Genomic DNA, 21,149 nt, shown 5'->3' with positions numbered 1-21,149 from the left:
CCAGTAATATCTATATCTCTATTCAGAATTAAGTCTTCCACAGACATGTAACCTGGAAACAAAATCCTGTTACAATAAGCAAAGCTTCAACAGAGCTGCTACTTTTCGGGCCAGGGAAAGGTTCATCCCTATAGGAGGAGGATGTGCTATGTAAAATGGCTGCAAGGTCACAGCCTTGAGGGCGCTGGAAGTCTATTATCCTATCCCACATTAAGTAGTTTGGTGAACTTCAAACGTCCGTTCATCTGCAACCAAGCTGGCAAACTTTAACTGATATTTCAAGCAGGTAAAAAATAAATTAAAAGAAAGCCTTACACTGATGTTCCTTGATTCACACTGTTAAATGGTTCATTAACATGTAATTCTGGCTAAGAATTACATTTGAGACTCCTTGCTCAGATTTTGGTTAACAGTACAAATCTTTGAGAAATTCAAGTTCTTATTAATCAATAATTTGTCAGCTAGGCTACATTCAGGCATCAGCTGCAACTACAGAATAGGTGCACTGCCTCAGCGCTTTGGAAAGACATAATCTAGAACACTACTAGCAGACAAAATATCTGTTACTAGACAGCACAGGTGCAGTACAGCAAGACAAAAACATATATTCATGTGTGCCGCGGACCAGCCGGAGAAAGAGGATTTCACCGCCCAGGGTCAGAAGGGAAGGGGTAAGGAACTGAAGTAGCACCGAAGAATGGGGTCAGAAGGACCAAGACAATTGATGGTTGCAAGGCAAATTTTATTGCGCTACAGTTGCAGATTATCTAGACTAGAAAAAGGAAGGTTGCCAGATGGTGGTTTACATTACCTACAGACTGTCTCGGCTCAAGGTTAACTTCCCTGGGAGGAAACCCATAAACCCAGAAGCATCAAAAATAACCTGCATGTGCAGGGGGAAGACAGCTTTGCTTGTCTCATTTTACATTCTTTCTGATCTCTGGGCCCTGGTGATTTATCTCCCATGGAATGGAACAAGGAGGGGAACAAGTAGGGACAGTCCCTTCGAGCAGCGGCGGCATGCCTGGCATGTCCTTACCTGCTCTCAAGGCTGACTGCTTCCCACAGGTCTTTTTTATTTTTTAACTTTTGCTGCAAAATAATTCCATGAAGTTTAGTGCCGAGAGTAGTGTACTGTTGCATGAGGATACGAAACAGACATGAGAAGATTATTATCAATAATAGGCAAATTATGGCCAGGGTAATAAATCCTGACAACCTTCCAGTAATCCAAGACTGAGGGTTTAACCACTTTAAATGATCCAGTAATGTTTGAATTACATCTTCTGGCGAAACATCATCAAGATGTGTATTTTGTATATCCTGAATTTCAGCATTTAATTTCTTAAGATCAAGACTAATATTATTATCTGACCAAACACTCAGCAGATGCATTTTTACTTTTTCCCATTCCCAAATACAGTCACTGTACTTTTAAGGAGTAACACACATCCATGTATACTTTGCATGACAAGCTAAACGCATCCTCAATTTTAATGCTGCCATCTGATCTCCAATCCCCAAAATTGCGTTTTTAAATTCATCTAACTTGTTATTAATCCATAAATATATGTGACTTTGTAAAGATAAAGCAAGACTGGTATGTTGAGATAACTGATTAGCAAAGTGAGCATGATTAATACTCTGTGAAAGAGCAAGACCGGCAGTAGCCACAGTAGCAGACAGAGCAGCCGACGCAAGTAAACTTACTATTAGCCACCCAAGAAAGCGTCTCCTCTGCAAGGCTTTAGAGACTTCCACCCATGCCTGTACTCCAGTATCTTCATACCAAGGTTCTCTCAGATGTACAGGCACCATAACATACATGGGTTGCTTTAGTATAAGCACAGATTGCGTTCCTGCAGAAGGGAACATACAACTGCTAAAAATACAATTAACACAGCTAATATTATATCCTCCTTTGGAAGAATTACCAATGTTAATAGAACCACACAAACGTGTATATGGAGGAGCAACACAAGTTATAACAGGTGTATTGGAATAAGTTAGAGCTAGTTTCCATATATCCCAGTTCTTTTGAAATGTGATAAACCTATCTATGATGGGAAAAGAAGAGATAAGAATTGACACCTTGGTATAATCTATAGTACACCATATTTGGTTATTATTCCAAGATGCATTGCAATGTTCAAAATTGGATCCAGGAAAGTTAACGGTCGTAAGGGGAGGCAATTGATTTTTTGATTTTCTGTTAAGCATAGTAACCTTACGTCCAGCTATAAGTATCCCTTGTCCTCCAAGTAAACACTTCATACAGAAATAATTTCCTGAATCTTCACCTGTAACCTTGGCTATAGTAATAGCGGAATCCCTAAGTGGTGAGGCGTATGAGATTTGACCTCTAATATTAATAGCTTGCCCATTTTATACCAAATGATGGTATCCTTAAGATCCTCTCGTCGGCTGGTAGCCGGGCATGTAAGAGTAATGTTGGTTCCTGTAAAACGAAGGATGCCTGGAGAGCCTGACAAACTAATTGATTGATCCGTTCCCTCATAAACATCTGTATGCTCATAACTAATAGCCTTTACACATCCAGTTTCCAGATTCAATGGGCTAAGACAGACAGGATGGGTACTAAACCAGTTAGTATAATTTACAGACATATTGATTTGTTTTATATTCCCAATAAGAGGCCCATAAACACTTATCATTGTAAAATACAGGAAACTCTGCTTCAGACCAAGATATGGGTTGTAATAGTGGAGGATAAGGTACATAGGCCCAGTAAGTTGCTGCATTAACAGAGGGAACACATGAAATGGTTGCCAACATAACCAAAAATAAAGTTACAGGTGTAACAGGATTATTCTGTTGTTTCACTGACTCTTGAGCTCATGAAACCAGTTGTTTAATTTGTCCCCAAGTTGGAACAGCACTCCTTTGAGTCGTCCTGGCAAGTGGTCTCCTCTTCTTCTTCTTCTTCTGAATCAACACTGTCAAATTTTCAGGAGAGGTGCAGAGCTTCTTCATCTTCTGAACTAGGTGAGCTATGGCGAGCCATCTATTTGCTTGACTAAGCGCTCAGGAAGCCAGCAAAGTCCAGGCACTGATCTGGGAAAGATACACACGTGACCACGTCCCCAAATCAACACAGGATCAGGACCACGCCAAGTGCTGGTTAACGGATCTTTCCAGAGGACCTCCGGAGATTGAGAGGCCAATCTTGGCTCAGCCACCAACCTTCCCCCTGCAGAGCAGCCAAATTTGTCAACAGTGAGAACATTTAAAATAAACAGAGCATGATTTATAAGGTTCTGTGGTGTTGTTCTATACAATTCCCCCCTTTTTATTTTTTCAGTAGTTAGCTTTAAAGATCTATTTGCACGTTCTATAATACATTGTCCTTGAGGGTTATAAGGAATGCCTGTAATATGGGTAATTTTGTAATGAATTACAAAATGTTGCAAAAGCAGCGGGCCCATTATCTGTTTTAATAATTTTGGGAAGGTTCATGAAAGCAAAACAGTGTAATAAATGAGTGATAACATGTTTAGTAGCTTCTCCGGTCTGTGCTGTAGCACAGAGGAAACCAGAATAAGTATCGATAGTGACATGAACAAACTGTAATTTCCCAAAAGACGGAATACAAGTAACATCCATTTGCCATAAATGTCTAGGTAATAATCCACGAGGATTAACAACATAATGTGGAACAGGAAGGTGAGGTAAGCATTGTGGGCATTGCTTAACAATTTGTCGGGCGGCTTCACCAGTAAGGGAAAATTGTGCGTGTAATGTAGCCGCCGACTGACGGTGTAAAGCGTGCAACGGCTGTGCTGCTTGTGAAGCAGTTTGATCATAACTTACCATAATATGAGGGTGTCCAGGACATGGACCATGAGTATCAAGAGTATGAAGATAATGAATGCAGTACATTAGCCATTCTTGACAGCATGATGAACGGAAAGGAGGAGTACGGTAAATTGGGACCTGTCCTGCTTTAGGGAAAAGAGATTGAGGAGGAGGAGTAACTTCAACTCTATTCTTGGGAGGAAAATGTACAGGATAAAGATCACGTTTAGATCGAGTTAAAACATCTGCAGTCGCATTAAGTTTAGTCAATGGACCAGGCAAGTTAGAATGAGCACGGATATACAGACCTGCAACAGGACCATCATGGGAACGAATAAGCTGTTGAAGCAAACAAAAAGAGGATGATAATTCAGGGTCATTAGTATGTCCTATGCTCTCGGTCTCCAGAAGAAATCACAAGCTAATAAGATATTTACTATCAGAAAACAAATTAAAAGATATAGAAGGCAAATGTTTAAAAGACATAATGACAGCATACAGTTCAACACGTTGAGCTGAAGTCAAGGAAGTTTCTTTAACGAGGTTTGTTCCGTGGTCAGTGATTACAGTAGCCACTCCTGAAGAAGAACCGTCCGTAAAAACCAAAGGTACATGAGGAACAGGCTGTTGCCTAATTATAGAAGGAAAGATATGAGTTAAGTTTGCTGAATTGGATCAATTTATCAGCAGGGTAATGGCGTTCCAAGGTACCTGAAAATCCTGCAAGAGCAAGACCCCATTCATTATTATGTTGAAAAAGCCAATTTTGTTGACTAACTGAATAAGGGATAATAATTTGAGAAGGTTCTATACTTATAGGTTGTAAGCATCTAGTTCTACCTTGCATTATTAAATTACTAATAAGTTCATAATAAGGGTTAATAACTTTAGAGGGTGTAGATTTCATATGAATCTATTCAATAATTCCAACAGTTTGCCATAAGACACATGAGGAGTTGGACAAATTATTAAGAAAATTGGAAGGTGAGTATGAATTCTAGTTAATTGTGTAGAACTGATAGATCTACTGACTATTTGTAAAGCTTGAAATCCTTCTGGAGTCATAGAGCGTGAAGAAGAAGGATCTGAGTCACCTTTAAGATTATCAAACAAAGGCTGTAATTGAGCAGTAGTAAGTTTTAAGGAAGGCCTTAGCCAATTAATATCTCCAAGTAATTTTTGAAAAGCATTTAATGTTTTTAAATTATCAACTCGAATTTGCAGTTTTTGAGGCCTAATAGTAGTGTTATCAATATATTTTCCCAAATATAAAAATGGAGATTGTCTTTGAATTTTTTTTGAGGCAATGACCAAGCCAAATGATTGTAAGGACTGTTGTAAAAATTGAAAAGCAGTCTCTAATAAAGAAATATTATCAGTGGCTAAAAGTATATCATCCATATAATGTATGAGATATAACGATGGAAACCTTTTTCTCACAGGAGTCAAGGCCTGAGCCACATATTTTTGGCATAATGTAGGACTATTTGCCATGCCCTGAGGCAATACTTTCCATTGAAATCTCCTCATGGGTTCCTTAAAATTTAAGGAAGGCAAGCTAAAAGCAAAATGTTTTCTATCTTCAGGAAACAAAGGAATAGTGAAAAAACAATCTTTTAAATCTATAACTAAAAGATGATAATTGTGTGGTATGGCTGTTGGAGAGGGTAGGCCTGGTTGAAGAGCTCCCATTATTAGCATAGTTTTATTAACAGCTCTTAGATCCTGTAATAACCTATATTTTCCAGATTTTTTCTTGATAATAAAAATAGGAGTATTCCAAGGACTACTGGAAATTTCTAAATGCCCTAATTGTTCCAGTACTAATTGTTCTGCAGCTTCTCATTTCTCCTTTGTGAGGGGCCATTGGTCCACCCATACAGGGTCATCAGTCAGCCAAGTAATTGGATCAGCAGTGAGTGGAGAATCCAAGGCGCCTAAGAAAAACCCAAACCTTGTCTATCACTTTTTATTTTCACATCAATAGGACAGACAGTTCCTTGTTGATTTGTTCCCAGCCCTTTTGTGGGAAGAAATCCTTGATACAACATCATATTAGAGACTTGAGAGTTTGGACTATAAAGTAATACTCCCATTTCTTTTAATATATCTCGGCCCCAGAGGTTTAAAGGCAGCCCAGGCAAAACATGAGGCTGGAAATATCCTGAATGGCCCTCACTATCTTGCCATTAAAAAAAACTGACTACTTTGCATAGGAGAAGAACTTTGTCCTATTCCGTGAAGTTCTGTAATAGTAGGACTAATGGGCCAACGTTTAGGCCAGTGTACCTGCGTCATAACAGAGACATCAGCTCCAGTGTCTAACAAACCTGAAAAAACCTTTCCATTAATGGTTCATTTCATTTCTGGACGTTCTTTCCCTATCTTCTGAATCCAGTAGGCAGCATTAGACGATCCAAAAGCCTTTGTTTCTCTCTTTTGATGTTGTAAAATTTGTCCATGAGGTACAAAGGGCAAAAGTAGCAATTGTGCAATTTTATCACCAGGAGAAATAGTTATTATATTTTTAATAGTTTGTGCCATGACTTTTATTTCTCCTTCGTAGTCAGAATCTATGACTCCTGGCATAACAGTTAAACCTTTCATGGCGACACTACTTCTTCCCAATAATAGTCCCATCAAACCCTTGGGTAAAGGTCCACAGATGCCCGTAGAGAGGGCCTGAGGACCCATTTCAGGAGTTAATACATATCGGGCGGAGGTACTGAGCTCCAGTCCTGCGCTTCCTGGTGTTGCTCTGGAGAGCGAGGATATTGTATGTTTTTGTTTTTGGTTAATGTCTGATTGATAATTTGAGGAGGATACACAGACATTGCCCTTATTATTTGTTGGGGCCGGGGAAGGCCCCGGGAGGAGTTCCCCGACAGTGGTGGCCCATCCTTGTGGGCCACTGAGCAACAATCTTGTGCCCAATGTTTCCCCCTATTGCATGTAGGGCATAAACCAGGGATTTTCTGACCATCTGGAGGTTTCTGAGTAGGGAAGGAAGGACTAGGGTTAGAATTAAAAGATCTACATTCTCTAGCAAAAGGACCTGCCCTTTCCGCATTTAAAACAAGTCTTTGTTTTCTTTTGATTGTTTTTAAACCCCACGTTAGTTAATGCTGCAGCCACAGCAGCACCCTGTATATAAGTAGGCCCAATGCCTGCACAAAGGCGAATATAAGCCTCCAATGTTCCCCGTTTTCTCCAAGGTCGAATCGCAGCCTGACATGCCTTATTAGCATTCTCAAAAGCAAGCTGCTTAACTACAATCGTACCAGTGAGTCCGTCCACAATGAGTCTCCCCACCGCCTGTGACAACCTATCTACAAAATCAGCGTATGGTTCATCAGGTCCCCGTCTAATTGTTGAAAGGTCCTCAGTTTTGTGTGTAGAAGGACATTTCCTCCAGGCTTGTAATGCCAAATGATTTATTTGAGGATAAGCAACAAAGGGATAAGTTAATTGATCTTGTAAAGAAAGATATTGTCCTTCCCCAATCAGCATATGATAATCAACTGGAATATTATGGGCAGCATTCTTTTCTGCTTGTTCAGCAGCCCGTTCATAAAAATCAAACTTCCATATTAAATAATCTCCACCATTTAAACAAGCTCGTGCAATAGACTTCCAATCAGCGGGGGGAAGAGCTTCTCCTGTCAACCATAGCAGCAGTAAAAGGAGCAGTGGGCCCATATTGAGCACAGGCAGATTTTCAATCTTTCAAAACTTTCAAAGGGAGAGCCTGATGCTCCCTAGTAGCTTGTTGAGGATTATTAGGATCAGGTCTCTCTATGACGGGACAACAGAAAATAGGATCTTCTCCTCGTTTTATGGCTCCTTGTACAGCGTGCTGCAAGGGACTGAGCATTTTTACAGATGTAGATTTTTGAGGAAGACAGTCCTTATTAACCTGCAGCTTTCTCACTGACTTATCTATCACAGCCACTAGAAAATCATCCTCAGGACATTTCTCTCTTTTATGTTTACAAGCCTCATCTGTTAAGTCAAAATGTTCCTCTTCATCTAAAATATTTAAATTAATTAGCTCTTTCGGTTTAGGAAGCGGCGACACAGTAGCTGATAATACAGTCTCTCCTTCTGTCAGAGGCTTATGTTTTTCTGACTTTACATTCAAATCAACACTATCATGAGAAGAATCTAAACATATTTTTATCAGATTCCACAAACTATATGTAACAACAGGAGTATGAGTAGGCCCTCGAGACTCGTAATAATTTTTTAAATCTTCTCCAACTTTCTGCCAGATTTCTATGTCACCAGAGCCACCATCAGGAAACCAGGGAGATACACCATGGATATGCTGTAAAAATTCAGTCAACAATAAAGTTCAGAAACTTTATTACCCCGAGCTTTAAGCATCAAAAGTAAAACCTGAGCAAATAATTCATACATCTTTGAGCCCTTTTGCCCCATCTTATTTTACTTCTGACTATTGCCTTATGCCTCTATTCGTTTCACTTTTACTGGTGGCCACACATATTTTGCATAAGGGTTCTCTTACCTGCACTTTCTTTTTCTTTTAACTGCCTTCACGCTTCAGGTCCCTGTTCGAGTGCCACTTGCCGCGGACCAGCCGGAGAAAGAGGATCTCACCCCCAGGGTCAGAAGGGAAGGGGTAAGGAACTGAAGAGGCACCGACGGGTGGGGTCAGAAGGACCAAGACAACTGATGGTTGCAAGGCAAATTTTATTATGCTACAGTTGCAGATTATCTAGACTAGAAATCGGAAGGTTGCCAGATGGTGGTTTACATTATCTACAGACTGTCTCGGCTCAAGATAAACTTCCCTGGGAGGAAACCCATAAACCCAGAAGCATCAAAAATAACCTGCATGTGCAGGGGGGAGACAGCTTTGCTTGTCTCATTTTACATTCTTTCTGATCTCTGGGCCCTGGTGATTTATCTCCCATGGAATGGAACAAGGAGGGGAACAAGTAGGGACAGTCCCTTCGAGCAGCGGCCGCATGCCTGGCATGTCCTTACCTGCCCTCAAGGCTGACTGCTTCCCACACGTATGTTGCCTTGTTTAAGCCTCAAGCCCTCGATCCTTTGTTGAAATACAATAATTTCATTCCTATGGTTTTCAATACCAAAAACTCAACCTCCAAGAGGGCTAAAGTCTAATTTGTACTCCAAACCAAGTAGCAGTGCAGTTCGCTACTACTGAGACTGAATCCATAAAGACTTCAAGACCACGTCCAGAAGACAAGTTATTATATATAATACCCTAGAAGGTCTGAAACATAATTATCATATACATAGCTGGTCCTTCAGAGCTTTTTACCTATAACATGTTTTTTGATGAAAGTTATTTAATGTACTGGAGATAACTGTGACTTACTGATCAAATATTTGAATACTTATACTTACCTGGGATTTCATTTCTGCTGAAAGAAAAAGGAAGAACAGGACTCACTAAAACAAACAAACATACATTAGAAATGAAAGTAAAAATCTTAACACACACTATCACTTTTGGAAGCAGCATAGAGGGGCAGTCAACGGTAAAACACTGGTGAAATAGGTCAACACTCTAGGCCAAAAATCCATTATTATTATCATCAGTGACAGTACCACAACTGTGCCCTTCAGAATTAATAATCACTCCTAAGAATCTTCATTCGGCACCAGATGACGCGGTTAAGAGAAACACTCTGGGAGGTTTTGAATCAGACTTGGTTTTTTGTTAGCCAAGTTACAGGAGAATTTTTAAAGTGGGGGGAAGGGAAGAAGGAAACGGACCAGGAAAATAATTTAAGCCATCATCTATAAACCAACAAAGCACTGATAGTTCCGAACATTATGTCAGACACTAAAATGACTGATATAAGCTCAAGTGGTTTACACAACCTATAAAAAGACTATACCAGCAAAGTCCCCATTTATCTGTAGAGTTCAGAAACTAAAACAAGGAATATTTTAGCTTAAAAGCTTATCTCAAGAGAATCATACACACTTCACATGAATAAAAATACCTGAAACCAAACATTTTTAAAAGCTCCAATGCCCAAAATATAAAGAAAAATATTAATTCAGAAGACTCAATCAATCCATGATAATCACAAAACGGCTGGGCAATCTCTATCTCCCTTCCACACTAACCATCCATCCTATGGAAGACCAAGGGAGATCAGACCTTCCAGACTTACCTTCCAGACCTTCCAGACACCTGGCTGCTGCAAAATTCTATGGAGACTCCTTGTGGAACAGCAGTTTCCCATCTCTTGTGTCTCTCCCTATCATGATCATGATCATGCAGGAAGCAAGTCTGGCTGTGCTATTTCTTATCATTGTCTGTCACCCATCTGCAGCATGGTATTGTACAGATAAGGAAAAAGTAGTTCCCTTTCCCCCAGAAGGTTGAGGCTCAGGTACAGGGTAATTCTCCTGTGCACACAGTCATTATTTAGGCCGACTCAGTGACTTCAACAGGCTTAATCATGTGATCAGGTTTGTTGCCAGCTGCGTAATGCTCCCACATCTGTAGATAGAGCCGCTCTAGGTCCATCGTGTATTGTTTGGTGTTGAACAGAGGGCTAGATGTTCTCTGCTTCCAGACTTTGCCACGAAGTTTCTTCAGGTATTCTAGATCAGTTCCCAGTTTCACAGCTATGTCTTCATATTCTTGTCTATTTTTAGCAATAAGCTCACGACAGCCTAAACAAGTGAGCTGGGAAGCTGCAACTCGGGAAGCAAGAGTCTCTCCTGGCATAGTCACCATGGGTGTCCCTGACCAAAGGACATCCATCCCTGTGGTGTGTCCATTACAGAGTGGAGTGTCCAAGCAGACAGCAGCCAGCTGGCCTCTCCGAACATGTTCCTCTTTAGGAGCAACAGGTGAAAAAATGATACGGTTCTGGGGAAGGCCCATATTTTGTGCATACTGTTGAATATTAGGTTCTCCTACTGCTGGAAAACGCAACAGCCACAGTACACTATTGGGAACACGCTTCAGAATATTTGCCCACATCTGCAAAGTAGATGGGTCAATTTTATATAACTGATTAAAGTTACAGTACACAATGGCATCTTCCGGTAACCCGTACTGAGAACGTGTGGTTACAATAATGGTACGGGGAACCTCCTCTCCAGTGGCAGCCTTAATGTTGATCTGGGTAGTTGCCAGTCCATTGCTAAGACTGAATCCATTAACTGTTATCTGAATTTGTCCTCTGTTAATCATTTCAATAACTGCCTCTGCAATAGTATTCATAGGAATGACAGGCATATTAAGAGCCGTATTACTGCTGTCTGCGTTGTCTCCTCCATCAGGACATTTCATCTTGACAATCTGCACATCTGGGAGACTATCAAGAAATGCTTTGAGGTCGATGCCATTCAGCACAATCCGATTGTCATAAATGTGCCCATTGGACTGAAAATCGATGACTGCCTTCTTCTTCAGGTGAGGGAACATATTAGCATGATCACCAATAAAGAAAGTATGGGGCATATAAGCCAGTTTCTCAGAATACTGCTCAGCAACTTCAGCAGGTGAAGTTTCCTGATCAGTGATGATATAATCCATGAAAAGCACGCCACTAGTCCCAGGGTAGCCCAGCCACATTGCCTGAATAGGAGCTGACCTGAGAGCAAAGAGTTCATTTCGAGCACCCCTGGTATAACCATTCATATTTACAAGGATGTGTATACCATCTTGATGGATGCGATCAGCTGCTTTCCCATTGCATGGAATCTGAGAAAGATCAATGAAATGATGGGCTTCTGCCATCACCTTCGCTCGGAAGTTTGTGCCATCATCTGGGCTCAGGGCATAACAGAATACCTCAAATTTATCAGGATTGTGCATGCCTGGAATAGACTGCATAAGATGAGAAGTAGGATGATTCCCAAAGTCAGAACTCACGTATCCTACACGCAGTCGACCATCACTGAGCTTCAAGTCTTTTGGATGTTCGTACGGTGGTTTATGAAGGACACCGATCTCATCCAAGCAGAGGTTCCCATGGCTCTCAGCAATAGCCTTCCTGAAGCCATGAGAAAGAGGATAGAGCATACTATGATGAGGCTGCACAGAAGGCAACCTATTCTTCTCCAGCTGGTCAGCCACAATGCTGACCAACTTCTTCATTCGCTCATCATAGTCTGTCCAATCACAGACAATCTGCAGGCAATGAGCCAAATCACAATAAGCGTCAGGAAAATCAGGTTCAAGCTTCAGAGCAGTGCGATAAGAAGCAATTGCTTCTGGAATATTCCCTGAATACTTGTGAATGGAAGCCAGATTGCTGTGGGCATCCGCAAGTGCAGGGTTAATCTGAATGGCACGAGTATAACACTGCAAGGCTCCCTGAACATCCTGCATCTCCTTTAGAGTGTTTCCCATGTTACAGTAGGCATCAGCAAAAGTAGGACTGATTCGAACAGCCTCCTTATAATGCATCAGAGCTTCCTGCAGTTTTCCCTGCTGCTGCAATACACTTGCTAAATTTGAATGGGCAACAGCAAACTCTGGGAAGACTTCTAATGCTTTACAATACAAGCGAACTGCCTCTTCAATGTTTCCCTGGTCTCCTTTGATATTGGCTAGGTTATTCAGAGAGTCTGCATGGATGGGACACAGCCGCAGAGCTGTATTATAACAATCTTCTGCTTCGGCAACACTGCCCTTCTCTTCCAGAGCGTTGGCTAGGTTGCAGTAAGCATCAGGGAAATGTGGTTGCAACTCAATAGCTCGCCTGTAGGTGTCTATTGCCAGATCTATCAGGCCTTGCTCATAGTATACACAAGCCAGGTTGGCATGTACCACTGCATGATTTGGGCTCAAGCTTAGGGCACAAAGGTAAGCTGCCACAGCTCTGTCAAAAATCCGTGCCTCTTTCAAGACATTTCCTAAATTGATATAAGCATCCAGAAAACTGGGGTCAAGGGTGACAGCCTTTTCAAAGTGATGAATTGCAAGCCAAATCTCCCCTTGTGCATTGAAAACACAGCCAAGATTACTCCAAGCTACTGCAAAGTTCGGTTGCGTCTCCATTGCTTTCAAATAACATGCCTTGGCTCCTTCCAAGCGACCCAGGGCTTTGAGCAGGTTACCCAGGTCACTGCGAACACAGTACAAATCAGGATTGCACTGAAGAGCAGAGACGTAAGCTTGTACTGCCCCTTCCATGTCGCCTGCTGCTACCAAAGCGGCTGCCAGGTTAATATAACCATCGATGAAATCTGGTTTGAGATGCAATGCATGCCGGTAATGCTCAATTGCTTCCTGCAACTGCCCTCTTTCCTTGTACACATTCCCCAAATTCGAATAGGCTTCTGCCAGAAGAGGGTTCTGTTTAATTGCCAGAGTACTAAAGTGGGCAGATCTGTCCAGCCTTCGACACTGGAAGTGTAGAGATGAAAGTAATAAAAGTACTCCAGTATTGTCTGGCTCTTGTCTCCACAGCTGCATGCAGTGTCTCTCAGCTGCCTCAAAATCTCCTGCCTGATACTCTCGATGTACCAACTCAGCTAACCCTTGGAAGGAAAGCATACGTTTCGTTGGTTCTGTGCTGTCGGCCACGTTGCCCACAGAAGACGTCATCTGGAGGGTCTGCAGAGAGTGATAAAAGGGGGTAATTGAGTCCCGCTGCCGCCAGTACTGGCAAGAATGTTTCTAGAGGTAGCAAATACGAGGGCAGCAGCCGTACCACTGCTTTGGCAGGCTTAAGCGGCGGCAACAGTTACAGGCACCGAACCTTAGGAACTCTGGTTGGCCATCTACCTCTCACGCTCTTGAAATCTTAATTCCTAACCCTGCCCTCTTCCACCATTTTTCTCCTAATCAGGGAATAAAAATTACCTATACACTTGCCTTAGAAGAAATCAGAAGTCAGTAGTCCAAACACTTTTTAAAATTTTGTTTTCTGTCCAGTTGGAAAGGAAATACATGATTGACTTTACTTCATCATTCATATAATCAATGTGGAAAACATTAGGGCCGTGAATTTCAATACAGTAAGATCAGAAAATTTTAAATTGGCCTTCCCAAACCACTAATAAGTAACCGATGTTGTATATAATGCTAAAATCTTAGAGACTGAGTTTGATATTTTAAAAGTTCTGAAAGGATTAGCTAATTTCTCCTCATCATACCTCTCATGCCTCAAACCTGAGTATTACTTTTTTAAAATTAAATTTATTTATCTTTATTTATTTATTTTTATTTTGGCTGCGTTGGGTCTTCAATGCTGCGTGCAGACTTTCTCTAGTTGTGGCGAGCGGGGGCTACTCTTTGTTGCAGTGCCTGGGCTTCTCATCACAGCAGCTTCTATTGTTGTTCCACAACTCTATGGGTTCCTTTTTAGGTCCTATGAAGAACCCTAGAAATTAGTTCATGGAATTATAAGTTTTTGCAAAATTGTCAAAAGTGAGATATTTTAATTTCCATCAGGTAAGACCAGCGTCTCTTTCTTTGCCAATTTTCCTTCTATCATATTCCGCTATGTTGGATCATATTGGAATGGCCACAGGCTTTTTTGAAATCTGGCTAAGGAGATTTTCTTTTTTCTGTGGTACGCGGGCCTCTCATTGTTGTGGCCTCTCCCGTTGTGGAGCACAGGCTCTGGATGCACAGGCTCAGCGGCCATGGCTCACGGGCCTAGCCGCTCCGCGGCATGTGGGATCTTCCCGGACTGGGACACGAACCTGTGTCCCCTGCGTCGGCAGGTGGACTCTCAACCACTGCGCCACCAGGGAAGCCCTAAGGAGATGTTTTAAGTGAGGCTATTATGTGATTTTCAGACACCGCCATATGTAATTGACTATATACTATCGCATTACAGGAATAACTTCCAGTACTCATACTGACTGCTCTACTGACTTAACCTAGCACAAGACACAGAAGCATAAGGACAAAACCCACCTTACAATATAGCCGTGTCTTGCACTTCACAGCTCTCAAAGCATGTGCGTTTGAAGAAGAAAAAAAGAACTGAAAAGTACAAAACCAGAAGCTAATCTGTGGAAAATTATTTCAATCATCAGGCATGTGAAAGATAAGTCAAAGATTCAGTTCTCATCAATGCTTAGTCAAAACGGAAATTTTCTTCTGTCAAGAATATACTCCAGGGGCTTCCCTGATGGCGCCGTGGTTAAGAAGCCACCTGCCAATACAGGGGACAAGGGTTCGAGTCCTGGTCCGGGAAGATCCCACATTCCACGGAGCAACTAAGCCGGTGTGCCACAACTACGGAACCTGTGCTCTAGAGCCCGTGAGCCACGACTATTGAGCCTGCGAGCCAGAACTACTGAAGCCTCCGTGCCTAGCGCCCGTGCTCTGCAACAAGAGAAGCCACCGCAATGAGAAGCCTGTGCACCGCAACGAAGAGTAGCCCCCAGTCCCTGCAAGTAGAGAAAGCCTGCGCACAGCAACGAAGACCCAACACAGCCAAAAATAAATAAATGAATGAATGAATGAATGAATGAATGAATATACTCCATCAACAATGTGTGTAATGGAATGGTATGAATGAGTATTTTATCAGAATCCCTGTAATGCACAAACCTATAGCAGTACTGAAATCAGTAATGCATTTATAATAGTAAATACTTATGAGGAAGTAATCCATAGAGGTTTGCTCAAAGTTAACAATGAAAATTAATGTGACATTATCAATAATAAATTGTGAAGCTGAAATAAACTTTTCTAAACTATTAATAACTAGAAGCAAATTCTAATCAACCATGGTACAAGAAATCTATGTCTAAAAACTACAAAGTTTATTTCTTAAAATTTGATTTCGAAAATACATAAACTGTCGTATGAGGAGGCAGTTAAAGAATATATAGCTAAAAGAGTGGGGGAAAAGTTTTATAGAGACACATCTGGCAGTAGTTCATTTTTAAATGTCATTTTTCTAGATTTTGTGACACCTATAGTATTGATATTTGAAAGCATTTAAAAAATTGTAATTTGAAGATTTGCTACTTCCAGGTAGAATAAAATATTTGGAAGCAAAACAACGTTTCCACTGAGAAAAACAAAAAAAGCCAAATAAAATAGCCAGCATTCAATCAAAAAGTTCTAGACAAACCAAGAGATAGAATCATATGACTAAACTTCTAAGAAAAGAACAGATAATACAAAAATATTTATATAAGATATTGTGTATCTTTATCAGGAAAAGTCTTTATCAAGAAAAGACTTTAAAATCATCAGAATTAATATTATATTTTATTTGTATATTTATATATAGATATTTATATATTTATATAAAGAACTTAAAGATAAAGCCCTAGTTAAGGCAGTGACAACAGTAGCAGTGGGAGTGAAAAGAAATGGTTATATTCAAGCATATTTTGTCAGGAAAAGTCCAAGATCAAATGTCTGACTGCACACATGGGATGGATAGACGGAGTGGGAAAAATCAAAGTTAACTATAGAGGTTCTAGTGAAGATGGGGTTGCCGTCACCCAACCCAAGGGGCTGCGATCATCCCCAAGGTCTAGGAGACTCAAAGGGAAGGTCATGGTCAGAGGCAAAGTTAATTGGTGGGAAAATAAGACTCCCAGTCTCTCCATCTCCTTATACCAGTTTTTTTTGGTAACATCTTTATTGGAGTATAATTGCTTTACAATGGTGTGTTAGTTTCTGCTTTATAACAAAGTAAATCAGTTATACATATGTCCCCATATCTCCTCCCTCTTGCATCTCCCTCCTTCCCACCCTCCCTATCCCACCCCTCTAGGTGGTCACAAAGCACCGAGCGGATCTCCCTGTGCTATGCGGAAGCTTCCCACTAGCTATCTATTCCTTATACCAGTTTTGTTTTTCTGCTCATATACGTAGCAGCATTTCATTCAAGGGGAATGTCATTGATCTGACTGGTCAAATTAAACAACATAGTTCAAGGCACATTTACAGTGGTTAGTTCCTCCACAATTTAGAAAGTCACATTCATAATTTCCCTCTTCCTACACCGCGGAACACATTGGCCATTCCTCCAAAGTTTCCACTCCACAGAGTGGACCAGAGATGACGTTAGCCCAGAACTGAGAGCTTGGCATGAGATGGTGTCAGCCCCATGTAGAGCTCTGGCATAAATTATAACCCAACCCAGCTCTACAGAGAGCTCTGCATGGAATCCTGGGAGTAAACTTAGCCATAATAATGGGATTCTGTTTTTCATTTGCTTTTCTTCCTTGCTTAACTTTCCCTGGCCACTCTGACAAACAAACTTTCAGGCATTCCTGGGCCACTCACTAACTTTATTCCATTTTATGTCATCCAGATTCCCAAGAAAATTACTAACTATAAGGAGGGAAATTTGGAACATGGTAAGTGTTAGATGCCTGAAATATACAGGTCATTGAATCCAGTTAAGTAGCAAATTATCTGGATCTCAAATATGCCAGTAGAATAACAGACTAAGCTCAATTTAATGTACTCTTACTGGAGACACATGTAAATTCTGGGTCAATTTTGAAAAGATTAAAAGCACATAGCTGAGATTAAAAGAAAGAAAGGAACACCTGCATGTTTCAGAAAGTAACAGAGAAATTAAATCCAGAGAAAGAAGAGTGGACTGATGTCTGTGGGTTCCGTTCCTTAGTATAGGCCTTATGTAAATAGGGGCTGGAGCTAGAAATCTAACATTACCTTGAGGCCAGGAATTTATAGACTCAGGATGGAACAATATTGAGAAGTTGGTACAGATATCCTACAGAAATTTCATGAGGAACTGCTTAGTCCATTAAGAGGGCCAAGGGCGGTGGTGAGGAAGATTGATATCTCTTGAAAACCTTCAGGTACAGAAAACATCAACACCTCTGAAAAGTAGGCCTGTCCTTCCCAGCGTTGTGATGGCCAGGTTGTCACTAACCTGTAAGGCCTTGTATGAATCAGAAACTGCAAGGAGAGTAATTCAAAGAAAAACAGATGCAGGATGGGTGTGGCAATAAATCCTAGGACCCTATCAGAAACAAAATTAAAACCACTCTAAAGGGAAATTTTAACAAACCAGAGCAGATAGTATCCTAACCAGAATAGAATAATAATTCTGAGGAAGTTACTTTAGTTATTTAAGTAATATTCAATATCCAGAGCAAAATTCACTTAAGTACTGTACTGGTGGAAACTAGGCAGCACTATGGAGACAATAAAAAGGTGTTTACCATCAAAAAACATCAAGGTAAGAAAGATAATGTCTAATTTTTAATTATCCTGTGGTTTATTGAAATCTTTTGGAAACCCAAAATAGAGAAAACCTAGCAGGCAATGAAGACTTAAATCTTTAGAGATTTATCAACTCATCTATAAAAGCTTTATTAATCTCTTCTTTTAATACCACTCCTGAGAGGTATAAATGTGTCCAGTGATAGGGTTGAAGAAGCCTGAGAGAATTTCAATTGTTTACTATTCGTGGTCAGCTATTAAGACCTTTCAGGAGCATCTTGATTTTCATGGCATCATCCAACAAAAAGCAGGATATTTTACAGAAAGTCCTGGTCCACTTTTTGGCTTGCTTTTGTGTTTATGTTTTTGGTTTTCTCACATTGGGCGGTACATTAGGCTACCTATTGCATACTCCCTCATTCATGCATGCATTCATTCAAACAATATTTACTGAGTTCAGATATTTAATTAACACCCAATAAATGATGTTTAGATGAATGAATGCGCTTTTTATCAAAGTAAGTGTAAGTACTGAGAAAAATTACAGAATGTACGATCCCAGCCCCACAAAAGCGTATAATTGTGTTGAGGATATAACATATGCTGTGAAATAACTAATATATCATATTGGACAGTTTCTAAGTTCAAAAATGAGTTTTTGTAAATAATCAGAGCCTAAGGAGGACAAAGAAGGGACAGTTCATTATGGGTTGAATCTATCAATAAATGTACATTTCAGATGAGATTTGAGATTGACCTTAAAGAAAGAAGAGGACTTAGATATATGAACAGAGAACAAAAAAGACATGGTGATAGCATGTGCATGGATAGTGTGGCCAATATTTATGTTCTTCATTAAAGACAGTCAGAGATAACCCAAATGTAACTGTTTCCATGGGTCCATTCTCAGTATCCAAACAAAACGGCAAATCCTATCTTAGTAAAACTAATGAAAAACACAGTCTTTAACAAAGACATTGTGAAGGAAAGGGGGAGAGAAAGGCTTGCGTCCCATACCACACAACAAAACTTATTTAATTATTTGTTTCATTTTCTCCTTCTGAAAATTTCCTCTCCCTCTCTCTGTATGTCTCTCTTCTCCCACCACATCTGGCCACACTCTACCAGCCACCTTTCCAGATCTTTCCAGAACTCTCCTACTTTCATTATGCCACAAGTTAAACATCTCACAGGTCTCCAGGATGCATCCTCATCACTTATTCCACAAAGACAAACAAAGGACACTTCTCAGGATCACATTTCTTGGAAGGAAGAGGTCACGAGGAGTGATTATAAATAATATAAGGTGGAGAGCAGTGACTTAAAATACCATTTTTCCTCTTAGAATGTGAATACAGGGAACTTTGGGAAACTAGAAAATGTAGAAAGGATTCATTGATAATTATTTATTTTCAATGAATAAAATAAAATGTAATAATACGGCTAAACTCTGACAAATTAACTTTTTCAAAAGTTGCTTTCACACACCTTCACTATTGGGATGTTTCATAAACACATCTTTCTTCTTTCTTTGCAGATACTGGCACCAAACTTTCAAACAATAAGAACCTTCCCATAAGTCCCTTGCCAGGCAAGATTAAGGTATAACAATCCAAACAGATTTTTGAAGAAGATAACTGGTTGAAAGCACAGGGAAAGAGCTGGGTTTCTCTTTTTCAACGGTCACATAATGAGTAATGTGGGAATTGGTTTACAAAGTCTCTCTCCATGAGGGGCTAAGGTTAAGATTAGAACTTCTGAGGCCAGAAGAGCAAAATAACTACAACAACACACATATTTTCAAGAGCCGCCCTTTGGATGTGAGGGATTGATTTTTCCCACTCTTTTTTCAGCAGCCCACCTGGTGTCTTTAGTAAATGACATAAGAGAATACAGTGTGGCCAAGAAGGCTTAGATTTCCTTAGCCCCAAGTCAGATATTCTCAAGTGACTGTCCACTCAAATTAAAAAGAGAGATTTACAAGAGGAAACTGGATACAACTGAGTGTACTTTTATTTCAGCCCTTTACCTGAATGTTTTCAGTTCTCCACTGAAGTTGCCTACATTAATATATTTTTAAGAACATTTCCTTACGTTGAAGTATTCATTCAGTATATTCATTTACTATAATTGAGAAAAGCCAAATGACTTAGGCAAATTCATTTCTATATTGCCACAGCAGTGTATTGTGAACTAAATGACACCTGGCAGTTGTTTACTCAGATACTAACTCAGTTAGAAGGCAGAACAAGGATACCTACCCATTCAGGGAAGGAAAGGTCACTTAGCCTCTGTAGCTATCTTAGGTCTCTTATCATCACAGTAACAAATTGAAGACTAAAAACCATACAATCATCTCAATAGGTGCAGAAAAAGCTTCTGAAAAAATTCAATATCCATTCATGGTAAAAACTCTCCAGAAAGTGGGCATACAGGGAACATACCTCAACATAATAAAGGCCATATATGACAAGCCCATAGCTAACATACTCAATGGTGAAAAGCTGAAAGCATTTCCCCTAAGATCAGGAACAAGACAAGGATGCCCACTCTCACCACTTTTATTGAACAGAGTTTTGGAAATCCTAGCCACAGCAATCAGACAAGAAAAAATAAATAAATAAAAGGACTCCAAAATGGAAAGGAAAAAGTAAAACTGTCACTGTTGGCAGATGGCATGATACATAGAAAATCTGAAAGACACCATCAAAAAACTATTCGAGCTCAAACATGAACTTGGTAAATTTTCAGGATACACTAGATTTCTATATATAAATTTTGTATTTCTATACACTCACAGTGAACTATCAGAAAGAGAAATTAAGGAAACAATCCCATTTACAATCGCATAAAAAAGAATAAAATACATAAGAATAAACCTGCCTAAGGAGGTAAAAGACCTGTACCCAGGAAACTATATGACACGCGTAAAAGAAATGAAAGATGACACAAACAGCTGGAAAGATATACCATGGTCACGGATTGGAAGAATTAATATTGTTAAAATGACCATCATACCCAAGGACATCTACGGATTCAATGCAGTCTGTATCAACATATTAAGGGCATTTTCCACAGACCTAGAACAAATAATTTTAAAGTTTGTATGGAAACGCAAAAGATCCTGAATAGCTAAAACAGTCTTGAGAAAGAAGAACACAACTGGAGGAATCATGCTCCCTGGCTT

At 40.2% G+C, this 21,149-nt stretch overlaps 2 protein-coding genes across 2 annotated transcripts in view; one reads left to right on the top strand and one right to left on the bottom strand.

Annotated features, from left to right (window-relative positions):
* Positions 1-21,149, top strand: part of LOC309960018 (metabotropic glutamate receptor 7-like) — a 238,919-nt gene that overhangs the window by 129,554 nt on the left and 88,216 nt on the right. The gene's annotated exons all lie outside the window — the stretch shown is intronic.
* LOC309960016 (UDP-N-acetylglucosamine--peptide N-acetylglucosaminyltransferase 110 kDa subunit-like) lies at positions 10,234-13,390 on the bottom strand (the record flags this gene model as incomplete). The annotated part of the gene is made up of 1 exon (XM_082836561.1): positions 10,234-13,390. The coding sequence occupies one exon, from the start codon at positions 13,388-13,390 to the stop codon at positions 10,250-10,252; it is 3,141 nt and encodes a 1,046-aa protein (XP_082692687.1). The 3' UTR covers positions 10,234-10,249.

The sequence above is a fragment of the Leucopleurus acutus genome (assembly GCF_964270905.1).
Source record: "Leucopleurus acutus genome assembly, chromosome: 3".
NCBI classification, from domain to species: Eukaryota; Metazoa; Chordata; class Mammalia; order Artiodactyla; family Delphinidae; genus Leucopleurus; species Leucopleurus acutus.
This window is presented reverse-complemented; position numbering and strand designations above follow the sequence as displayed.